General features: G+C 44.6%; 1 protein-coding gene and 1 long non-coding RNA gene across 2 annotated transcripts in view; one reads left to right on the forward strand and one right to left on the reverse strand.

Annotated features, from left to right (window-relative positions):
• LOC106808988 overlaps positions 1–1826 on the forward strand; it is a 2895-nt gene extending 1069 nt beyond the window's left edge. Inside the window, exon 2 of the long non-coding RNA XR_001393829.1 lies at positions 146–1826. This is a non-coding gene — a long non-coding RNA (uncharacterized LOC106808988). The remainder of the gene's footprint in view (positions 1–145) is intronic.
• A 2408-nt stretch (positions 1827–4234) lies between these two features.
• Positions 4235–21587, reverse strand: part of LOC106808987 (cyclic nucleotide-gated cation channel alpha-3-like) — a 67176-nt gene continuing 49823 nt past the window's right edge. Inside the window, exons 9-11 of the mRNA XM_014811925.1 lie at positions 15003–15105; positions 4436–4590; positions 4235–4307 (exon numbers count right to left, since the gene is read on the reverse strand). Of these exons, the coding sequence (XP_014667411.1) occupies positions 4235–4307; positions 4436–4590; positions 15003–15105 (331 nt within the window). The remainder of the gene's footprint in view (positions 4308–4435; positions 4591–15002; positions 15106–21587) is intronic.

The raw sequence follows: 21587 nt of genomic DNA on the forward strand, positions 1-21587 counted from the left end.
ATCTATCTATCTATCTATCTATCTATCTATCTGTCTTTCTCCCTATCTCTCTCTCTCTCTTTCTCTTGCCCCCCCTCTCTCTCTCTCTCTCTCGTCTCCCCCCCCCCCTCTCTCTCTCTATCGATTAACACTCGCCATTTCGCAGGAACCGGCCAACGCGACGGCGCCAGCGACCCCTCCCAGCCCGCAGCAGGCGGCCACCGACACCATCTACTACGCTCTGGGCATCGTCGGCGGCGCCGTCGTCGTTGTGTTGCTCATTGTCAGCTGCCGCGCCTGCATGCAAAGTTTCTACGAGTCGGACGACGCCTACGCGAAGGCGAAGCGCAAACGCGCCGCCAACCCCGTACGCTTCTAACGTCCGCGTCAGCATCTGCGTCAGCGTCTACGTCAGCGCCTACGTCAGCACCTGCATGCATCAGCATCTGCGTCCGCACCTATTTTAGTGCCTGCGTCAGCGCTTATGTAAGCGGCTGCGTCCGCACCTACGTGTTAGCGCCTGCGTAGCATCTACGTCAGCGTCTGCGTCAGCACCTGCGTCAGCATCTGCGTCAGCATCTTCGTCAGCACCTGCATCAGCGCCGGAGTCAGCACTTATGTCCGTGTCTGCGTCAGCACCTGCGTCAGCGCCTGCGTCCGCACCTGCATCAACGCCTGCGTCAGCATCTATGTCAGGGTCTGCGTCAGCATCTATGTTAGCGCCTACGTCCGCACCTGCGTCAGCGCTTGCGTCAGCACCGATGAAAGCGCTTGCGTCAGGGTCTGTGTCAACACCTACGTCAGCGGCTGGTAGACGCGTTTAAGCATGTGTTACTTACTTAGTGCCAAGCAGTACGCCACCTAGTGGTGGTTATATGTGTCTGTCTCGCTGTTTTTGCACAGACAAAACGACGAAGAACAATTCCAACTATACAATGTCTATCGCAAGAGGGCGTGCTATGTTTAGTGGGCATTCGGTCGAATTTTGGTTCATAGCTTAGCCGGGTTAATCGTATTCGGTGTTACATGGAACGCATCTTCTTTAACTTTCAATCAACGTCGGCAATCAGTTGGCCTCTTTACCTAGGGTTAAGTCACGTCAATTATCAACTAGACTACATCGTAACCGAATTAACCCTCGTCAATGATCAGCGGGAATACAATAAGCGAGTTAAAGGTAGCTTCCCTCGAACTTTGAAGCGGCAAACATAAAATCAGGCAATAATGAATTATTTTCAAAGCTAACGTTCAGTTAAAGTGTAGTGAGTTATTTACTTACGTTTTTACAGTGGTTTGTTACAAACATTTACGTGGTAAGTTCGAGGAAAGCTATCTTTAACTCACGACGAAAGTTATACGACGAAGTTAATTAAGATAGACCGCAGGTGTTATTTACTATGGTGGGTATTTACGACGAGGCTGAGTGGGGGTGCGCCTTCGTGACGATATAACGATGCGTTTAGGAGTTGATATTACCGATTTCCACGCATATAATAGTTTGTTCGTCGATGCAAATGAATGCCATTCAAAAAGATCTTTGATAAAATTGTCATTTTTAACCATGGCACTTTTGCTATCGTCGTAAAATCCCGAAAATATATGGTTAACCAGATTACAGTTTATATTACAGTACATATTAATATAAAAATATTATAACATATTATACATATAATTAATGTGAATTAATGCACAATTTCACTCGGCTAGTTTAATGTGGCTTGGGTTAATGTGATCTAGCCTAATATTGTACACGGTCGAGAGAAAGTCCATCCACAAACGACGCGCGGTACTCAGAATTTGTCGAAAATAAATGTGAATGCTAACCAGAATGTAGCGTTGCATTATAACTTCCTTTAAAGGCTGCTGGTTATATATAGGCATTAAATTGATTCACTCTAGAATATGTCTGTGGTGAGCCCTGTTTACAGTTTGACACAACAAACATTGCAACTCAATGGTCAATTGAATGATATAATGTATATTGAAATAGAGAGCGAGAGGGGAGCAAATGGAGGGGGTAATTGTGAGAGAGAGGCAGAAAGAGGGGAGAGAGATGTAAATAATACACATAAGTATAGTTAGCTCACAATCATCATCGCTGTATTTAAAAAGTTAGCAAAATCAGTACAGATAACCACGACTAAGTCATATAGATACATTCTAGATTCTAGATAGATAGAGCTTCTTCACCATACCGATAAGATCTATTTTTCGAGAACTGATTTGTGCAGTGATTTCCCATCAACAGCCAAATTGGAATCTAAAGCCATGAATACCGGAAAGAAGGAACAAATGAAAGCAATATTCTAAATAATGCATCATGTCGATTATATCAGTCGTCAAGCTGTATCGCACTAAAGGGGCATGTGATAGGACAATATACATGTGACATTATATTAAGTAACTACCGTCATTAAAACTTTGAATAGCTGGCATCCTAGCTGTTATAAACCTTCTGTACACAGACCAAATGACATCATCTATACACATACGGCGAATCGCGCGTATACTATCGACTTATATCTATAATTTATTATTTCGTATTTACATTTCCTAAAAAGCACCTATGATGGGCAAGTAACCGGTCGACTAGCGGACAGATATTAATCTATTTACATAATATTATGAGGGAAACGACGCAGAAAAGATTCAAATCTCATGATAACAAACGCCGTGTTAACCCGTCCGATACCTATATGATCAGAGATAGATAATCACAACCCCTTTGTCATTATATCTACCCCTGCTGTAACATACCCAAAACGAGCCGTATTGTAGAAAGTATCATATACAATCGAGAGAAACAAAATTGCTACTTGTTAAATATTTATAGCTTGGTTTTTTTTTAACTGTCGTTAACGTCAGCACACAAGGCGTCTAACGTAGACTTCAATTAATTGCATAGGCAATATAGTTAGCGTTCGCAGTCGATACCATCCATTGTTCATCAGTAGTTGTGACACATCTGAAACGTACGTGCAAAGAAATTATCGTTAGGTTATATCAAGAGTAGATAATAGGGAAGGAGTGTGACTTCAAAATACCTATTATCTACTCCTGGTTATATGAAACGCTTTTCACTTAATCGCTTTGTTATAATCTCGTTGTTATTATCTCCGTAATATATCGAATTTCGCAGTTTGGCATTAATCAAATTTCCGCTTAAAATTCGCTATTATGTAGTTGATCATGACGCAGGATAATATCTTTTACAAGTGTGTGTGTGTGTGTGTGTGTGTGTGTGTGTGTGTGTGTGTGTGTGTGTGTGTGTGTACTCTTTTTCCTCCTCCTCCTCTTCTTCCTCCTCCTCCTTCTCCTCCCCTTCCTCCTCCTCCTCCTCCTCTCCCTCCTTCTCTTCCTCCTCCCCTTCCTCCTCCTCTTCCTCCCCCTCCTCCTCCTCCCCTCCTCCTCCTCTTCCTTTCCTTCCTCCTCCTCCTTCTCTCCTTCCTTCTCCTCCTCCTGCTCTTCCTTCTCCTCCCCCTCCTTCTCCTCCTCCTCCCCTTCCTCCTCCTCCTCCTGCGCTTCCTCCTCCTCCTCCTCCTCTACTTCCTCCTCCTCCTCCTGCTCCGCATCCAACCAACTCTCGGCCTCTGCTCATGCCCAGCCATGAAACATGACTGTCCCTCGCCTAACCTGCATGTAATCAGAAGTCCATCCATTTTTTTTTTTTTTATAGTTTGTATAATTTGTATTATTTTTATTTTTATTTTATTAAATATTTTATTGATAGACGACTAATTATTATTTTATTTATTGATAGACTCCTGATGTAATTCATTTAGCTTCTTCAACGCGTAGTCACGTACAAATTCTTTTCCCGTTATGGGGACGTGAAGTGTTAGGTGTGGGTAGGAGCAAGTTGAGTGTAAGCGCATGCGCAGTTGAGGTTGGGCAGAAAATGCGCCCTTGACACTAACCCCCAACGGAGCCAACGTGATGAGTCTATGAATACAGGCAAGGGACTTTGACCATAATTCTTCTACGATGGGAATAAGCTACATGACCATTTTCCATGGCAACACGCACGATGCAAAAAGTACCAGTTTATTCGACTGAGCATTTTGCCAGCACCGCCCGCCATGCCATTAGCAAACAACCACTCCCCCCATAATGTCTTTGCGCTAATGGACCTTTGCTCCCGCTCTCCGTTATTTCCGGCAAAACGATGGGAATTTCGGGAAAATGCCACCACGGGAAACCAATGGGATTTTGGTATGGGCGCGGCTGGAAAATAACCCATGGGAAGACTTCCCAATTATTTAGCGGTGGTCAGCGTGATGGGATCCAATAGATCGCGAACCTTACAGTGTAGAGACGCGGCACTGCATCTGCGCAGTAACCATAGAAATGTTATAGATAACCTATATATTTCTATTCTATTCTATTATATATATTGCTATAATATATTTCTATTATATTCTAGATTATCTCTATTACTTCTATGGCAGTAACTAACCCGATCACTTCGAGAATTCCGTCTGCAATGATGAACATCTCTCTCGCGACTTCGCCCTTCCTGCAGATGAGATCACCGGGAGTGAAGATGGACCCCTTCATCTTCAGCACGAGATCGTGTAGAAACTCCGGCTGGCACTCTTGAAATATCGTCACCTGCGGCAAGATGAGGCGTCAGCGCGCATGCGAGGGGGACTGGGAAGTGGGTGGAGGGCTGTCTGTGATCTATGCGTTAATGAATACATGTAACTTGAGAGAGCACGCGGACGTGTGAGTGATGAGTCTGTGTGTATAAGGTTCGTATATACGATCACCCTCTGGGCGTTGAGAAATGATCGCCAGCGTGTCCAGACGATGAATTAATCATAGCTGAGAATAATTAGCGGTTGTGTAATTAGATGTTCAGTGGCTTAATGGATAGAGCGATATCGTGTAGCCAACGTTGGACAAACACGAGCGAGCGCTGATGGTATTATGTGGGGGCAAGATCATGTTGAAACCTGGCTTTGCGTTTTGATCGATGAACATTTACATTACGGGGGATAAAGATCAATGCATAGTCGCGTTCACATTTTCCAACTCAATCATACTGATAGTCAGTTGGTCGGTCGGTCGGTCGGTCGGTCGGTCGGTCGGTCGGTCGGTCGGTCGGTCGGTCGGTAAAATAGAATGAGGAGCTCAATTTTTCATTTAGCTACGCTATTATAGTCGAAAGAACACCAGACTTAGCCACGCCAGACTACACGTCAAGTTTATTGCTCGACCCGACACGAAGGAGGAAGTGACAACATACGCGCAGTCGCGCACGCGTAGTACACGTCGAGACAACATACGGTATTGTCTATGCACGTAACTTCCTGTAGTGACTCCCTGGCGCCACTCTTCTTTTCAATTATAATTAAACCAACTCAAAAGAATATCTACATGTACTTTACAAGCCACCATCGTACATGTATAAATTAAACATTAGAGGTGATAAATGACAAATTCACCAACTTTGCCGATCAATAACCTTGTAATGGTCATGTCCATACAGGATACGCAATATACCGTAATGTGTATATTTGGTCAGTCCAAAGTTATACTACAGTCACCCCATCAGAGAGCTTAGCATCACCAGTCACACACACAGCCCTACTTCCAACTTACCGCAATACTTCCATCATACCAGAATTATACGCGCTACCAGTAACCACGTAAACACATAAGGAAGCACATGTTGATGAGTACAAATATCGTCGCTCGCGCCTTGGTCGGCCTCCCTCGAGACAATGATCAACTACATCTGAATTCACACAATGCGACAGACCCCCCTGGAGGTACTGGGATATTCACGACACCAGGAATGTACGTAGAATCTGGAGAACCTCTATCTAGAGTCGGCGGGGTTTTTATAACGCTGGGAATCTCGGGGGGGGGGTCTGGAGGATCACCGGAGCCTGGAGGATCACCGGAGCCTTGACCAACATTTTCCTCGTTATCGTCGTCTTCATCGGATGAGTCGACATCCGCAGGAGAAGAATGTCGTCCACTCTTGACAACAGGAACTTTATAACAGTCAGACTGTCTGCCCCTATATGATTGGCGACGAAGTTGGGAACCGGCAAACTTTCTAATACTACACTAACTTCCCCCAATGTTCACAACCAGATACCTATCACGAGCATGTGACTTATTGCGATCCGATCGCAAATACACCGGATCACCAATCCCAATATGCCCCGATCGGGGAGCAAGTCCACTTTGTGTGTTCGATTTTTTACTTAATGGGTGGTTTGAACACCTCAACTCATGTTGACGTAGTATGATTTGGCTGTCGTCAATAGTTATCTGTTTGTGGGTGAACTGGTCACGCTATTTCTCAACCGGGTATTCAATCGTGCAACAGCAATCGATAACATGACAGGCGAAACAGCACGGCAAGAGGAATCTTGACTTAAAATTTCCTCTTTCAATTTCTGTATCGCTTTTTCGGCTACCGGGTTTTTGTTTACATTCTTGGTTCTACCTAACTCCAACGTAATGTGATGGCGTGACAGGAGTTCATCATTAACCAGTGCGGCAAAACCAGGTGCCAGATCCGTTCGCACAACAGCAGGGGGTCTCTCAAGAGGACGTAACCTTATACACAACTGCAATATCGCATCCCTAAGCGTTTCATGACGTTTGTTTTCCACAAATGTGGCCACGGTATAAGATGTAACATACTCTCGAACCATCAGAATCATCTGACGCTCACATCTGATGACATCCGCAGCAAACAAATACCCTACACATTCAGGTGGATCGCATGTATTCTGTTCACTGGTCATTTGTGGAAATTTCTTGAGAGAAGCACACTGATGACAACCCTGCGTGACCTGCCCTATCGTTTTGCCCAGACCCAAAGCGTAGAAATATCGTTAAGCAACGGATTTCAACTGGTAAGCAGAGGGATGGCCCAACTTGATATGCAGAGCAGTAAGGAAGCTTTCACTTCACTTCCAATACACTCACGAGACGGGGACAATGGTACCTCACGTTCACTACAAGTAAACCATCTCTAGACAGGGTAGCTATGCCTAAGTAACGTTTTACGTCTTTGACATTTGTGAGCCCTGACGCAGATGAGCGCATGTACGGCGCGAATTAGCACATTCTGACTGAATAGCTAACCAAGCAGACCTACTAGTGAACGGCATTTTGACAGACCCATCCAAAACTTCCTTTGTAGACACGTGACGCACAACGGAGTCCTCAATTTGTTGAACAAATGAATAGACTTGACATGCAGGATTCTCACACTTTGGTGCGTTACGACTAGCGAAGTCTGATGGTAATATGGCTGACCCGCTAACGTATCTGACTGACATCTGATACCGACTAGCCGTAGACAAGAATGACAGAACTCTGGGACTGGCAGAGAACTGACCCCTACACAGCTTCTCATATGCCTGCACACACGGTTTGCTGTCAGTGAAAACACATGCGTTTAAAGAAGACTGAATAACGTACTCACTGAAATGTTTTATGAAAGCGGCAATCGACAAAGCCTAGATTTCACATGGTAACCAGTTCACTTGGTTTTTGCGTACTTTTGCACTAAAGAACCCGGCGAGTAACACCTTAGACCCGCGGGTAGCATACACGGTGGCCCCAGACCATATCTCTTGACTGACCCATCTGTAACAATCCAGAGTTGATCCTCTGCCCTGGGTAGAGTAATGGAGCGAGTAGTACCTAATGCATCCTGGGCCTTCTTGAAGGCACTATGTAGGTCATCGGTTCACATAATCAATTCTTTTGATTCTCGTCCCGCAACTGCGTCATCCAACGGAGCTAACAGGGATGCACTGCCCTGAATTACCCTGGCGAGGACTTTAAACGCACCAATGAAGGAACGCAGACCTGACACCTGAGTATGGGCACAACACGCAGATAGAGCAGCAACACGATGTGGGCTAGTACGAATAGTACCCAGTTCCCAAATCCACCCCAAAATTGACATCCGTTTTGGAGCGATAACCGTTTTGGATGCAGACAAATTCAAGCTGCACTTCTGTAAGGCAGACAGCACCCTTTCCCATGCACCGAGTAACTCCTCAGGAGTGTTTCCTCCCACATACAAATCATCAGCCACTTTGGCTACCACACCTTCTTCTACCAAGTCGCCCAGTACCCGACATGTCAGTTCCTCCAGTGCTGTTCCCGAACCTGGTATGCGCATGGCTGAATGAACGTAAACTGTAACACCCTTGAACGGAGTGACAGTACCGCAATACTGCATGGACTCCCGGGAAAGTGGAATCTGGTGAAAGACCTTCGTAAGATCAGTCACAATAATATATCTCCACCGGGCAATCTGTCTCAGAGTAGAATCGACATCCGGCATCAAAGACGGTTGAGGTTTACTGTACCGACCTACCTCAGCAAACGCTGTGACTAATCTAAACCCGCCACAACGTTTTTTTACAAGAAATTACGGGCTAACATACTCGACACAGACTCCAATGTCCTCCGGTCGCTTGAACACACCAATCTTCTCCAGATCGTCGAACTGATTCTGAAGTTCAACTAGTTGATTGCGAGAATATTGGTGTGTCCGTCCCTTACGCTGTGGAGAAAGTACAGGGCTCATGTTAACTATTGCTTGAAATGGTCCAACTGCCCCGTTGTAACCCTTGAACACGGGATTGAATACGTCGTCATATTTCCGAAGACCGTCTGTAAATTTTGTCTTCCACTCCCCCGTTAGTATACTGTCTGGATTAACTTGCACTTGATCCGAATAACTCTCAGTAGACTCTCCGGGACTAGTGTTCGACGATAGACATGGATGTGTCGCCGATGTTGTGTCAGACTCTTGTGTTGGCCTGTGAGCCGTGACTACGTCGGATGCTTCCTCAGCCATTGTTGCACGCACTGTCGCAATGTGTTCATTGCGGCAAAATGTATTGAGTTCTCCCGCCAAATTTGGTATGCGAACCACACCAGATACACTCGAGACTAAGCCAGGCTGAGGCCAGAGATCAGACTGTTTCTCAGCACATCGGTGGGGCTCAATAGCCAGCAAGTCATCAGAATCGCATAGTTCGTCTGGAATCTTTACTTCTAAGAACCCCCCCCCCCAGGCCAAACAGTAGTTGTGTGAATGGGTGCACTCAACACGTGAGCTCTCCGAATAATACATGCAGTCTGTCACTCGGAGACTGTAGCGAGCCATATTTGAAAACGGAATCATTGCCAACAGTAATTTGTCACTGTGCCGGTCGAATTGAAATATCATTTTGTTCCATGAATCCCACCCGCCAAAATATCCGTGTCCAAATTCTCCACGACCAAGCCTTCAAAATGAAGTCTATGTCCATCACGAGTGAAAAACAAACGAGTCTCCCCCCATCACTTTCAATGGGGATAACCCATCAGCCTGGTGAGCGAACTGCGAACTGCTAGTAATGTTGGCGCCTATGCGAACAGCAGTAGATGCACGGATCATGTTCCCAGTTGCCCCACAGTCCATAGTCACACGAACTGGGTGATGGGCACAAAACACAGCAAGATATGGGGACTGGTGAATCTGAACTCTGCTGACAGTGTCTTCCAAATAACGATCACACCCTTCATCTTCAACCTCGTCAGCGTCACATGGGCTAAGCACTTGACGAGCTCTTGCCATATACTTTCTATCTTGTGCAGGTAGGAATGTACACATGCTGAAAAAATGATTACTGGGGCGTCCAGCTTCTTTACACAAAGGGCACAACCTCGTCACACCGTGCCTTGTAGTGGAAGGTTGTCTTGATTGTTGAAACGACCTTAATCTAGTCGAGTTGGATATATCGGCCCGCATAGCTATAGCATCCTCTGATGTATGAAGTTTCTCTAACAAAGAGTCCAACGCTTGTTATATTTTGGGTTTTATAGACGCCAATGTACGTGATCGTAGTTGGAAGTTCTGGGTAGATAAGCCGCAACCATGTAAGCGCTGTCAAGTTCTCAAGTGACGAGGAAAGCTCCTCATCTTCATCTGGTACTTCGTTATGATGTGAAATTCTCATATCCCTACTCAGTAAATTGTCATCAACAAATGCCATAAGTCTCTCATACAAATCTTCTGGTCTTTCGTTTGGCTCTAGCTTGATAGAATCAAAGTCAATAAAATGGGCGTCTGTTGACTGGAATCCAAAATGTAAACGGATCGTCTGCCATATGTTTTCAATGGAAGTAGAGTTCTTCACAATAGTATTGCGAGATATAACCGGGCAGTAATTGGCCACTTGTCCCAGCATCAATTCAAGCACGCTTACTTTTTGGTGTGCTGTACGTCGGTGAGCCCCCGATACGTCTTCATCGTCGTCCACAAACCCACTGGAGTGGAGCATTACGTGTATTTTTCTCCCAATGGACGCCATCGCCGAGAAATTGGGCAAAATTTGCGTCCAACGATAATGTATCTGGCAAGTTCTGTCTCCAATTCTCGAAAGAGTTCACAGTTTCAATTTTACTCAAACACCACTGCTTCGGTGTCCGTGTCGCCGCCATCTCGGAAAAATCAGCCGATACACCCGCCGGTAGTGCGTCCACAGTAATTTCAATTTACGGTGAGACTAATGCATAAATGCGATGCTAGTGTTCAGACACACGAAGTCCAGAACTTTATCTCTAGAGACGTGAAGTCGAGAACTGCCTGCCTGTATTCTTTGTTCAATGCCCACGTTTAGCGTGATCTAAATTATCTATATTAACAGCATTAGCGGCATCACCGCAGTGTAAAAATACGTAAACACGAAACTTTAATTTAGAAAAACGAGCTGATAAAGCTTGTTTTTGTCTTGATTCACAATGAACTCATTGTTTCAGGCAGCGATTTGGTTACATCCTCGCTAACAGCAAATCTTTATTGTTCTCCTCCCTTTTCTTTCTTATGCGTTTACTTCGTTCTCTCCGCCTTTCGCCCCCTCTCTCTTTCTCTTCTCATTATACTCTCACGTTTTGTACGCTCCGCCTGTCTATCCTTCTTCGCTATCCTTTTAGGTCGCCCCCACCCTGACTCTTTCGCTCGCTCCTTCTCTCTCTCTCTCTCTCTCTCTCTCTCTCTCCTCTCTAAAAGATCTCTCTCTCTTCTCTCTCTCCTCTCTCTCTCTCTCCCTCTCTCTGTTTAAATATGGCTTTCCTCTCTCTCTCCTCTCTCTCTCTTCTCTCTCTTCTCTCTCTCTTCTATCTACCTTTCCTTCTCTCTGGCGCGCAGACTCTCTCTCTCTTCCTCTCGATCTTTACTCATCTTCTCTTCTCTCTCTCTCTCTGTTTCTCTTTCTCGCTCTTTCTCGCGCATGACTTGATCGATCTGGTCCTTCCTATCCCTCTATTCTATCCTCAGATTTCCACTTATTTGAAACGCATGTTGCCTCTTGCTATCCAGCCCGTTGACTCCCATACTCACCACTCACATTCGTCCTTGGGCAAGGTATCTGTATTCATGCCGGATTTGAAATTCTATCAGTATTTGTCCTTTATTATACGATTTTCTCCTTCGAACCCCTCGAGCCGTCTAGAATTCTATTATTGGTGATGAGACGACACAGCCGAGTACCTGTATCGCCATCGTTATCATTTAAAATGTGAAAAATAGAAGCGGGCGTCTAAAAGTCGTGTTGTGCCTTATAACAGCCTACGGGTGAGCGAGAGAACGAACAAAAAGCCTATTCGAAATTCAGAAGAGACGCATCAGCGCTCAATGCACCAAATCCTTTCATTAAACTCGTTTGGCGGAGTTCGATGCGTTAGAGAGCTCGAGGGCGGCATCGACCAAACAGAACTCACAGAGCACAGACAGATAGAACTCAGTACTGGTTGAACAGTTAATCCGTGTGCTGAAGTGTCACATATTCACATGACGCTTCATAACAACCACGTAAAAATCCCATTTGACATCGTACCTTCGCCGATACGTGTCTATATAAAGTGCTTTCCACAATGTCAAATTTTCCGCAATGATGAAGATAAAAAAAAATAAATACTTTTGTCACTACGATACGCGTTGAAACATATGCGCGTGTAAAGACGGGCGAATCAGACAACAGGAAGCTCGGCGGACAGCCATTGTATCGCAGACGCATCTATAAACCGAAAGATCCTGCATTTATGGTAATTCACAGACGCATGCTTTACAAAGAAGAGTGCAGTCTGCTGGCTTCGGCAGCCGAAGGAAGCGACGATAACGCACCGAGTTATCGTCGATAGACAAAATCGAAATGTCGGGGCAAGTGTAGTGCGATTGTGAACTAAACGCAATACTCATGTACGAATGGGTTGGTGTAAATGACAAAAAGTTATTATTATATAACAGCATGTAATACCACGAATAAAAGACATTCTATATATAGTATAGATAGAGACAGGCCAGCGAGTGGGGTCTGTGTCCACTGGATATTGTTTAGTGAATGCTTGGCGCGCAACCATGCACATTGAAATTAAGGAATTTTTCTATTGAATCAGAAAATGCATAGCTTTGGAATGGTACAATGCATTCTGAGATCGTAGCATCTGAACTGAAACTGTGAACTCAGAGTGAGTAGTACCTCTGAACTGGTCCTGGTTATGCTCTGTTTTAGTATTGGTTTCGGTTTCGGTTTCACAATAGCAGCAGCTGATAAGATCATGAGGTGAGGGCAAGAAATAGTCATAGGTTTTTCTGTGTGTGGCAGCACTGTACAGTGAGTGCTGACATTGGAAATACAATATGGATGATATGGACATACAATATGATATAGTTATGGATGAAACAATAGAGTGGCCATATATAGCCGCTCGTGTGACCACGGAAAATAATGCGACACTTGTTCAAGTGAACTCGCCAACTTTTTACGTAAATCCACGAATTTCCTAAGTAAACTCCCTAACTTCTTACATAAAACTCACCAACTTCTCAAGCAAAAACTACCCAACTACTCAACTAAAATCACCAACTTCTCAAGTAAACTCACAGACTTCTCAAGTAAACTTACCAACTTCTCAAGTAAAACTCACCAACTACTCACGTAAACTCACCAACTTCTCAGGAAAAACTCGCCAACTTCTCAAGTAAACTCACCAACTTCCCACGTAAAACTCACCAACTTCTCACGTAAAACTCACCAACTTTTCAAGTAAACTCACCAACTTCTCACGTAAAACTCACCAACTTCTTACGTAAACTCACCAACTTTTGGTGTACGGCCTTGACTGTATACTCGATGATTTCGCTAGCGACATCTTTCGGCGATTCTTCGTGTTCTTCATCAACGCTCGCCAGCGGTGCAGGTGACGTCACCTCTTCCCAGGAGTCCTCGCGAGGATTAGTCGTAGAAGACGAGTCTGCCTGATTTCTGGGAAGGTTTAGATATTAAGGACAGGACGATGTCGAGAAAGTTACGCCTAAGAAAAATCAGAGAGAAACGTTTCCTTTGGGTAGAAGCTAAATGCAAATATTCAAATCTCGTCATTTGCACGTTATTGTTAGTGTCATGGCTGCTGGATTGAATTGGACCTATTTCGTCTAGTTTAGTTATGCTCTGTTACAGTTCATAGCAATAGTAAACATACGATTGAGCTGTCTGATAGATGATTAATCTTTTAATGGGGCAGACTTGGATGACATGCGAGATAGCGGGGTGGGTACTCCCGCGCTTCGTTTGCAAATGAGGTACTCTTGACAGATTCCTATATCTGACAATCTTCATATATGCATATATCCGTACGCTGTGCATATTATGCATTCACTGCAAATAAATTTCTTGAATATTGGATCTTCCTTATAGACTGAATTCGATGCACGAGCGTCTGTCAGTAGAATTAAGACACTAATATACCTGTTGGTGGACTCACACACTACTTCTGCGGCTCCCTCTCTCTCCGACTCTGCGTTGGAGGGTTGAACATTCTGGGTTGCGTTCGTTGCGCCATCTGCCGACGACGAGCTGCACGACTGGCTAGTATCTTTGACCACGTCCAGAGTAGTGACCACAACGGTAGGGGTCGGAATGTTGTGCTTCTTGGCTTCTATCAATCGTATGCGACCGTACTCTTTGATTATCGACTGCAAACCAGGAAATAATTTGCGTGATTTTTACAACAATCTATCTGTCTTTTGCTGCGACATGTCTATCTATCTATTTGTCTGTCAGTCCGTCTATCCCACGATCGGTCTGTCGGTCAGTCCGGTTGTCCCTCCGTACAGTCACGCATATAACGTGAGTGCGTGCGTTCGGTCGTTCATTCGTTCCCTCTTTCTTTTGTTCTTCTGTTCATGCGTGCGTGCGTGCGTGCGTGCGTGCATGAGTGCGTGCGTGCGTGCGTGCGTGCGTTCGGTCGTTCATTCATTTCCTTGTTCCTCCGTTCTTCTGTTCATACGTGCGTGCGTGCGTGCGTGCGTGCGTGCGTGCGTGCGTGCGCACAAAGGTGTAGGTATGCGGTAGCTTTGTTAACCGTGGGACGGCGGAATCCCTATCTCTCTCCTCTCTCTCTCTCTCTCTCTCTCTCTCTCTCTCTCTCTCTCTCTCTAAAATTTACATACGCCCAGTACAAGTGCTGTGGTTTACGTAGGTTACGTAGGTGTTATATATATATATCTATATATATATATATATATATATAATATCAGGAGTGAAACGTTTATTTACTTCTGATAATATCAGAAGTAGATAATAGGGAAACTATTAATATTATCTACTATCTATACTGCTGATATTATGGATTGGTGTGTAACACTGTATTAATATTGAATCGTTCTCATCATAATGATGCGTGTGCATGTGGGCGTGCACTATTATAGATAATACTCTAATTAAACTAAACTAATATCCATGCATATAATTATTACCGCGCCCGGGAACACGCCGCACTGATTTTCTGCATGTAAATTCTTTTCATTAAATCTCAGCCGAAGCCCGTCCGTCCATCCAGCTCCCTCGCGGAAAAAATCTACTTATTTTCTGCGCAATTTATTATGCGTTTTAATGACTTTAGGCCGCCGACACAGATTAGACACACATGTTATGTTACCATGGTAACGAATAGGCACGAATTAGCATAGGAGAGAACGTTCACCGGACCTTCTTCAGCGTGCTGAGGTTAACATGTAGTGCAAGCTCCGTCTTGAGTTTGTCCGGCAGCAGACCGAGAGAGTGGATGTCTCCACCGCCATTGACGCTTCCTCTGTAAGAGACGAAACGAGTGTACATATAGCACATAATCGAAGCATCGATTATATCTGGAGAGCGTTTGAACAAATTTGTACATACTCTTACTTATATGTTGATCGATGTTTTTCATTAATTTTCTTCAATTTTCGGAACAATTCTATCATCACGTATATATAGGTAAACGTGTTGATTTTGTGTGCATTTGTCTATGCAATTTTTCTTCTTTATCATAAACGACCGTAGAGCATTTCGTGTACAGATTTTGCAATGCTGGAGAACAGTTAAATATATAAAAATTAATATGGGTTATATTGTGGAGGTTATCTTAATCTTATCTGGCTATAAAAAATAGTATGTTATTCCTTTTAAAAAACGCATAAAATTATTGACAGTGTTCCTCATTCCTGGTTGTATTACTAATCATCGATTCTACTTTGTCGTCTTTGAGAAAACCCAGCACGAACGACGTACGCGTTTTCGTTTTTGACCGGACACAACGTTATGCAAATGCCCCGAAGATTGTGTTCTCAAACATCTGAACAAGTTGCTATCAGCTATGTATTTAAGAATATGTTATCTTTTGAGAGTACTTATATTTATATATATATATATATATATTTATATATATATATATATATATATATATATGTATATCAGGAGTGAATAATAATAGATTCTCTATTCCTATCATTTCCTAGATCATCTATTGTTATTTACTCCTGTATATATGTATATGTGTGGGGCGTGCGTGCGTGCGTGCGTGCGTGCGTGCGTGCGCGCAAGTGTGTATAAGAGAGTATCGATAGGAATTTATTGTGCGTGCGCACTTGTGCCTCAGCTGATTGTAAGATTAGCAGAAGCAGTAAGACTATAATTCTTTCCCATCCGCCCAATGGGACGGTCAATAATCACTTTAACTAGATCTCAGGGAACCGATGGAAACGGGCAATGAGCTACAGACAACGATAGATAGATAGAGAGGAGAGTGGGGCATGCGTGCGTGCGTTCGTGCGTGTGTGTGAACGTGCGCCAGTTCGCGCATATGTATGTCCTCGCGTGCATGCACGTTGAGCGTGCGTACTTGCACGAGTGCCTGTATACGTACTTGACTGCGAGAGAAGATAATCGGAAACCTAAAGGAGACTCTCTTCTACAGCTACAATGATCATTGCCGCACTTCACACTCGCGCGCAAATCGAATCACAGGACAGCGGACGAGGCAGTAACTATAAACGGCCAGTCGTGTTTTCATAGGCCTTCCTTCTTCCTACAATCTATTCTATAATAAATATCCTAAATATCCTAAATATCCTAAATATCAATCAATCTTCCTACAATCTATAGCAGAGCGGCATGCTGAGCACGGCCGCTGGCATGCTGGCAGACGCCTACGTATATATATATATATATCAGGAGCTAATAATGACATCATTGTCATTGACATAATTTGTCATTATACACTCCTGATATATATAGATATATATATATCTAGCATTAGACGGGGCATGGCTGCTATATTGCGCGGCTGGATCGATCAGCATTGTCAAGCTAGCGGGAAGAGCGCATGCAGAGATAACCAGACAATAAATAGCTCAGTATACGTTCATAGTTGTATTTCCTTTAGTCCTGTTGTACTGTGTACTATTAGTGCCTATGCTGCCTATGCTGCCTATGCTGCCTAGTGCCTATTAGTGCCTATTTATGCTGTGTATCAACATTGCAATCAGCGGGCAATAGTTGTATTTCCTTTAGTCCTGTTGTACTGTGTACAATATGCTGTGTATCAACAGTGCGTTCAGCGCAATAGTCATATTTCCTTTAGTCCTGTTGTACTGTGTACAATGTGCCGTGTTCCGTGTAGTATTTACTATGTATTGTGCACCCTGTACCGTGTATAGTGTTCCATATACTGTGTACTATGTACTGTGTACTGTGTACTGTGTACTACGAAGCACAGACCAGGATCGGCATTAATGTACACGCCATGCTACCCCGTGACCTCAGCCAGGTTAACTGTCTGCTCTCATCTAGACATTGTCTGGAGTGCTATCGATTAACGAGCCTATTGTTAGATGACTAGTAATGCTCAAGAAATATAATTTGCCAGCTAACAAACATCCAACACGCCGTGCTAGGTCTCTTAAATACCCGATTAATATTATTAAATACGCAGCTCCCCGGAAAATCACAGACGCTGCGCCTGCTATTCACCAATAAAACTCATTACCGCTATTACTTCTAGCTTCTAAAAACACGCGTGTAGAACATATGCTTCAGTACTATGCTTTTTCTATTACAATTATATCATAACTGAGTTAGCTTTGACTGATTTGAGGCAAATAAACTATAGCAGACTCTAATGCTAACTAACTTCACATAACTCCTATAACCTACTACTCCACTAATTACGTACGTTCATTGGTGGTTAGTCAGTACATACGAAGATATAGGGGCGCTTGCGCGTTTGGGCTACAAGCGGACCTCATAGGCGAGTGATATCGCATGTACTGCTATACGAAGGCGTAGGTGGGTCAGCGGCCTTCACATTCACGCTTCGGCAATTTATTTACCAGCTGCTAGAAAGCGTAAGAGTGAGCTCATTATAGCACAAAAATGGCGTTCCTGTAAACCGGCAGAGCGTACATAAGTTCTTAGGCTCAACCTCACATGTACATGTTCTTCCGCTGTGTTATTTATAGAGCGTATGCGGAATTCCATGTGTGTGTCGTGTGTGTGTCCGTGTGTGTGTGTGTGTGTGTGTGTGTGTGTGTGTGTGTGTGTGTGTGTGTGTGTGTGCAGTGTGGTCGTGTGTGTGCTAAGTGCGTGTGTGTGTGTGTGTCGTGTGTGGTGGCTGTGTGTGTGTGTGGTGCTGTGTGCTAGTGTGTGCGTGCGTGATGCGTGTGCTTGGTCGTGTGTGCGTGTAATATATTACGCTTTCGCCGAGCATATGCGGTCATTCTGCCTACGAACTGATCATGATCTCAAGCAATGTCAATTTAACCGGGCCCGCGTTTAACATTGGGGATATTGCCGGTGGTTAGACAACTTGCTCTAATGCAGAGGCGCATTGTGGTAGACAAATTCGCTCAGGCCAGTTCAGACAGAAAGCTCGCAAAGCGTTTCGCCAAACGTCCGTCGGCGGAACAAAAGGGTGCGCGAAGATACGTCGTTCACATGTGAGATCACTCGACGCGACTTTCGCGTTTCTCGCGAGCGGCCGCCTACCTGTCTCAGGTCCAGCAGTCCAGATTCAGAATGCGCGATCTGCCAAGAAATCTCCGGGCGCATCAATCTGTCGAGCAGCGTGCGCGTCTCCCTGTGGCACAGACGAAAAACAACGCGACAGTAGCAGCGAGAAAGCGCATATGACCGACTCAGTGAAAGCGCAGAGACGATCGTCTCTCTGCTCCTCTCATCTTCTCTCGTCTGTCATCTCTTCTCTCTCTCTCGCTCTCTCTCTCTCTCGTCTCTCTCTCTCGTTCTCGTCGATTTCTCTCTCTCTCTAGCTCCTCTCCTCTCTCTCTCTCTACTCTCTCTCTCTCATCTCTCTGTCTCTCCTCTCTAGCTCTCGCTTATATACTATACTATATATATATTATATATATATATATATAATATATATATACTAAATATATATATACCTATTTTATATATATATGCTATGATATCTATATTAATATATCCATCGAGATCATCTCTCCTCTCCGTCTCTCTCTATATATATATAGTATATATATATATATATATATCTATAATTAATACGCGCGCGTAGAAGGAGGCGGCGAGGACGTACTTGCGACAGTTTCGCGTCGTGACCATGTTGCGGAAATGTGAGGGAATGTGTGAATGTATCGGAATGTGAGGGAATGTGTGACATGTAGGGGAATGTGATGGAAAGTGTGACATGTCGGGAATGTAAAGGAATGTGCTGACATGTATACGGAATTGTGAGGGAATGTGTGACATGTATGGAAATGTGACGGGAATGTGGACCAGTATGGGAATCGTGAGGGAATGTGTGACATGTATGGGAATCGTGACTGGAAATGTGTGGACATGTAGGAAATGTGAGGAAAAGTGTAGACGTCGTGCGGAAAATGTAGGCGAATGTAGTGACATTGTTGCGGGAAATGGAGGGAATGTGTGACATGATACGGATGTGAGGCGACATGCTGTGACATCGACGGGAATGTGAGGGATGTAACGGGAATTAAGGGAAATGTGAGGAAATTGCCGGAAGCAATACGCGATAGGCCGCCTGTCGTCTAGTTACGAGTCATTCAGCAAGTTGTGATGAGTATGCTATTTTACGATGTAGACTAGTTTAGCGACACTGCGGGCTATAGTGTTTAATGTTAACTGCATGATGGTGACTAGTTTGGCCGACACTGCGGGCCTAATATGTTTAATGTAAGTGATAATGGTGACTAGTTTGGCACACTGCGGGCTTATATGATTAATGCTTAATGATAATGGTGACTAGTTGGCGACACTGCGGGCTATATGATTAATGTTAATGATGATGGGCGCGCAGCACGAAATAAAATGAAATTAAAATAAAGCGATAATTTCAACTGCGAATGTGTGGGGTATTTCATCACTCTTTATGTGATGTCTCTCCCCCCTCCCCCTCCTCCTCTTCCTCTTCCTCCCCCTCCTCTTCCTCCTCCCCCTCCTCCTCCTCTTCCTCTCCCTCTCCTCCTCCTCCTTCCTCTTCCTCCTCCTCCTCCTCCTGCTCTTTTCCTCCTCCTCCTCTTCTTCTCCTCTCCTTCTCCTCCCCTTCCTCCTTCCTCCTCCTCTCCTTCCTTCCTCGCTCCTCCGCTTCTCCTCCTCTCCTCCCCCTCCTCCTCTCCTCCCTCCGCCTCCTCTCGCTCCTCTTCTCCTCCTCTCTTCCTTCCTTCTCCTCCTCCTGCTCTCTCTTCTCCTCCCCTCCTTCTCCTCCTCCTCCCCTTCCTCCTCTCCTCCTGCTCTTCCTCCTCTCCTCCTCCACTTCCTCCTCCTCCTCCTGCTCCGCATCCAACCACTCTCGGCCTCTGCTCATGCCCAGCATGAAACATGACTGTCCCTCGCCTAACCTGCATGCAGTCCATCCATTTTTTTTTTTTTTTTATAGTTTGTAATAATTTGTAATTATTTTTATTTTTATTTTATTAATATATTTATTGATAGACGACTAATTATTATTTTATTTATTGATAGACTCCTGATGTAATTTCATTTAGCTTCTTCAACGCGTAGTCACGTACAAATTCTTTTCCGTTATGGGGACGTGAAGTGTTAGGTGTGGCTAGGAGCAAGTTGAGTGTAAGCGCATGCGCAGTTGAGGTTAGGCAGTAAATGCGCCCTTGACACTAACGCTTAACGGAGCCAACGTGATGAGTCTAGAATACAGGCAAGGAACTTTGACCTTGATTCTTCTACGATGGGAATAAGCTACATGACCATTTTCCATGGCACACGCACGATGCAAAAAGTACGCAGTTTATTCGACTGGGCATTTTGCCAACACCGGCCCGCGCATGCCATTAGCAACGACCCCCCCCCCATAATGTCTTTGCGCTAATGGACCTTTGCTCCCGCTCTCCGTTATTTCCTGCAAAACGATGGGAATTTCGGGAAAATGCCACACGGGAAACCAATGGGATTTTGGTATGGGCGCGGCGGAAAATACCCATGGGAAAAATTCCCGATTATTTAGCCGGTGGTCAAGCCGTGATGGGATCCAATAGATCGGCGAACCTTACAGTGAAGACGCGGCACTGCATCTGGCGCAGTAACCATCGAAATATTATAGATAACCTATATGTTTCTATTCTATTCTATTATATATATTGCTATAATGTATTTCTATTATTTCTAGATTATCTCTATATTTCTATGGCAGTAACTAACCCGATCACTTCGAGAATTCCGTCTGCAATGATGAACATCTCTCTCGCGACTTCGCCCTTCTGCAGATGAGATCACCGGGGAGTGAAGATGGACCCCTTCATCTTCAGCACGAGATCGTGTAGAAACTCCCGGCTGGCACTCTTGAAATATCGTCACTGCGCAAGATGAGGCGTCAGCGCGCATGCGAGGGGGACTGGGAAGTGGGAGGAGGGCTGTCTGTGATCTATGCGTAATGAATACATGTAACTTGAGAGAGCAGCGGACGTGTGAGTGATGAGTCTGTGTGTATAAGGTTCGTATATACACGATCACCCTCTGGGCGATGAGAAACGATCGCCATCGTGTCCAGACGATAATTAATCATAGCTGAGAATAATTAGCGGTTGTGTAATTAGATGTTCAGTTGGCTTAATGGATAGAACGAGTTATCGTGTAGCCAACGTTGACAAACACGAGCGAGCGCTGATGGTATTATTGGGGGCAAGATCATGTTGAAATCTGGCTTTGCGTTTTTGATCGATAAACATTTACATTACGGGTGATAAAGATCAATGCATAGTCGCGTTCAAATTTTCCCAAACTCAATCATACTGATAGTCAGTT

The sequence above is a fragment of the Priapulus caudatus genome, unplaced genomic scaffold (assembly GCF_000485595.1).
Source record: "Priapulus caudatus unplaced genomic scaffold, Priapulus_caudatus-5.0.1 Scaffold320, whole genome shotgun sequence".
Lineage (NCBI taxonomy): Eukaryota > Metazoa > Priapulida > Priapulimorpha > Priapulimorphida > Priapulidae > Priapulus > Priapulus caudatus.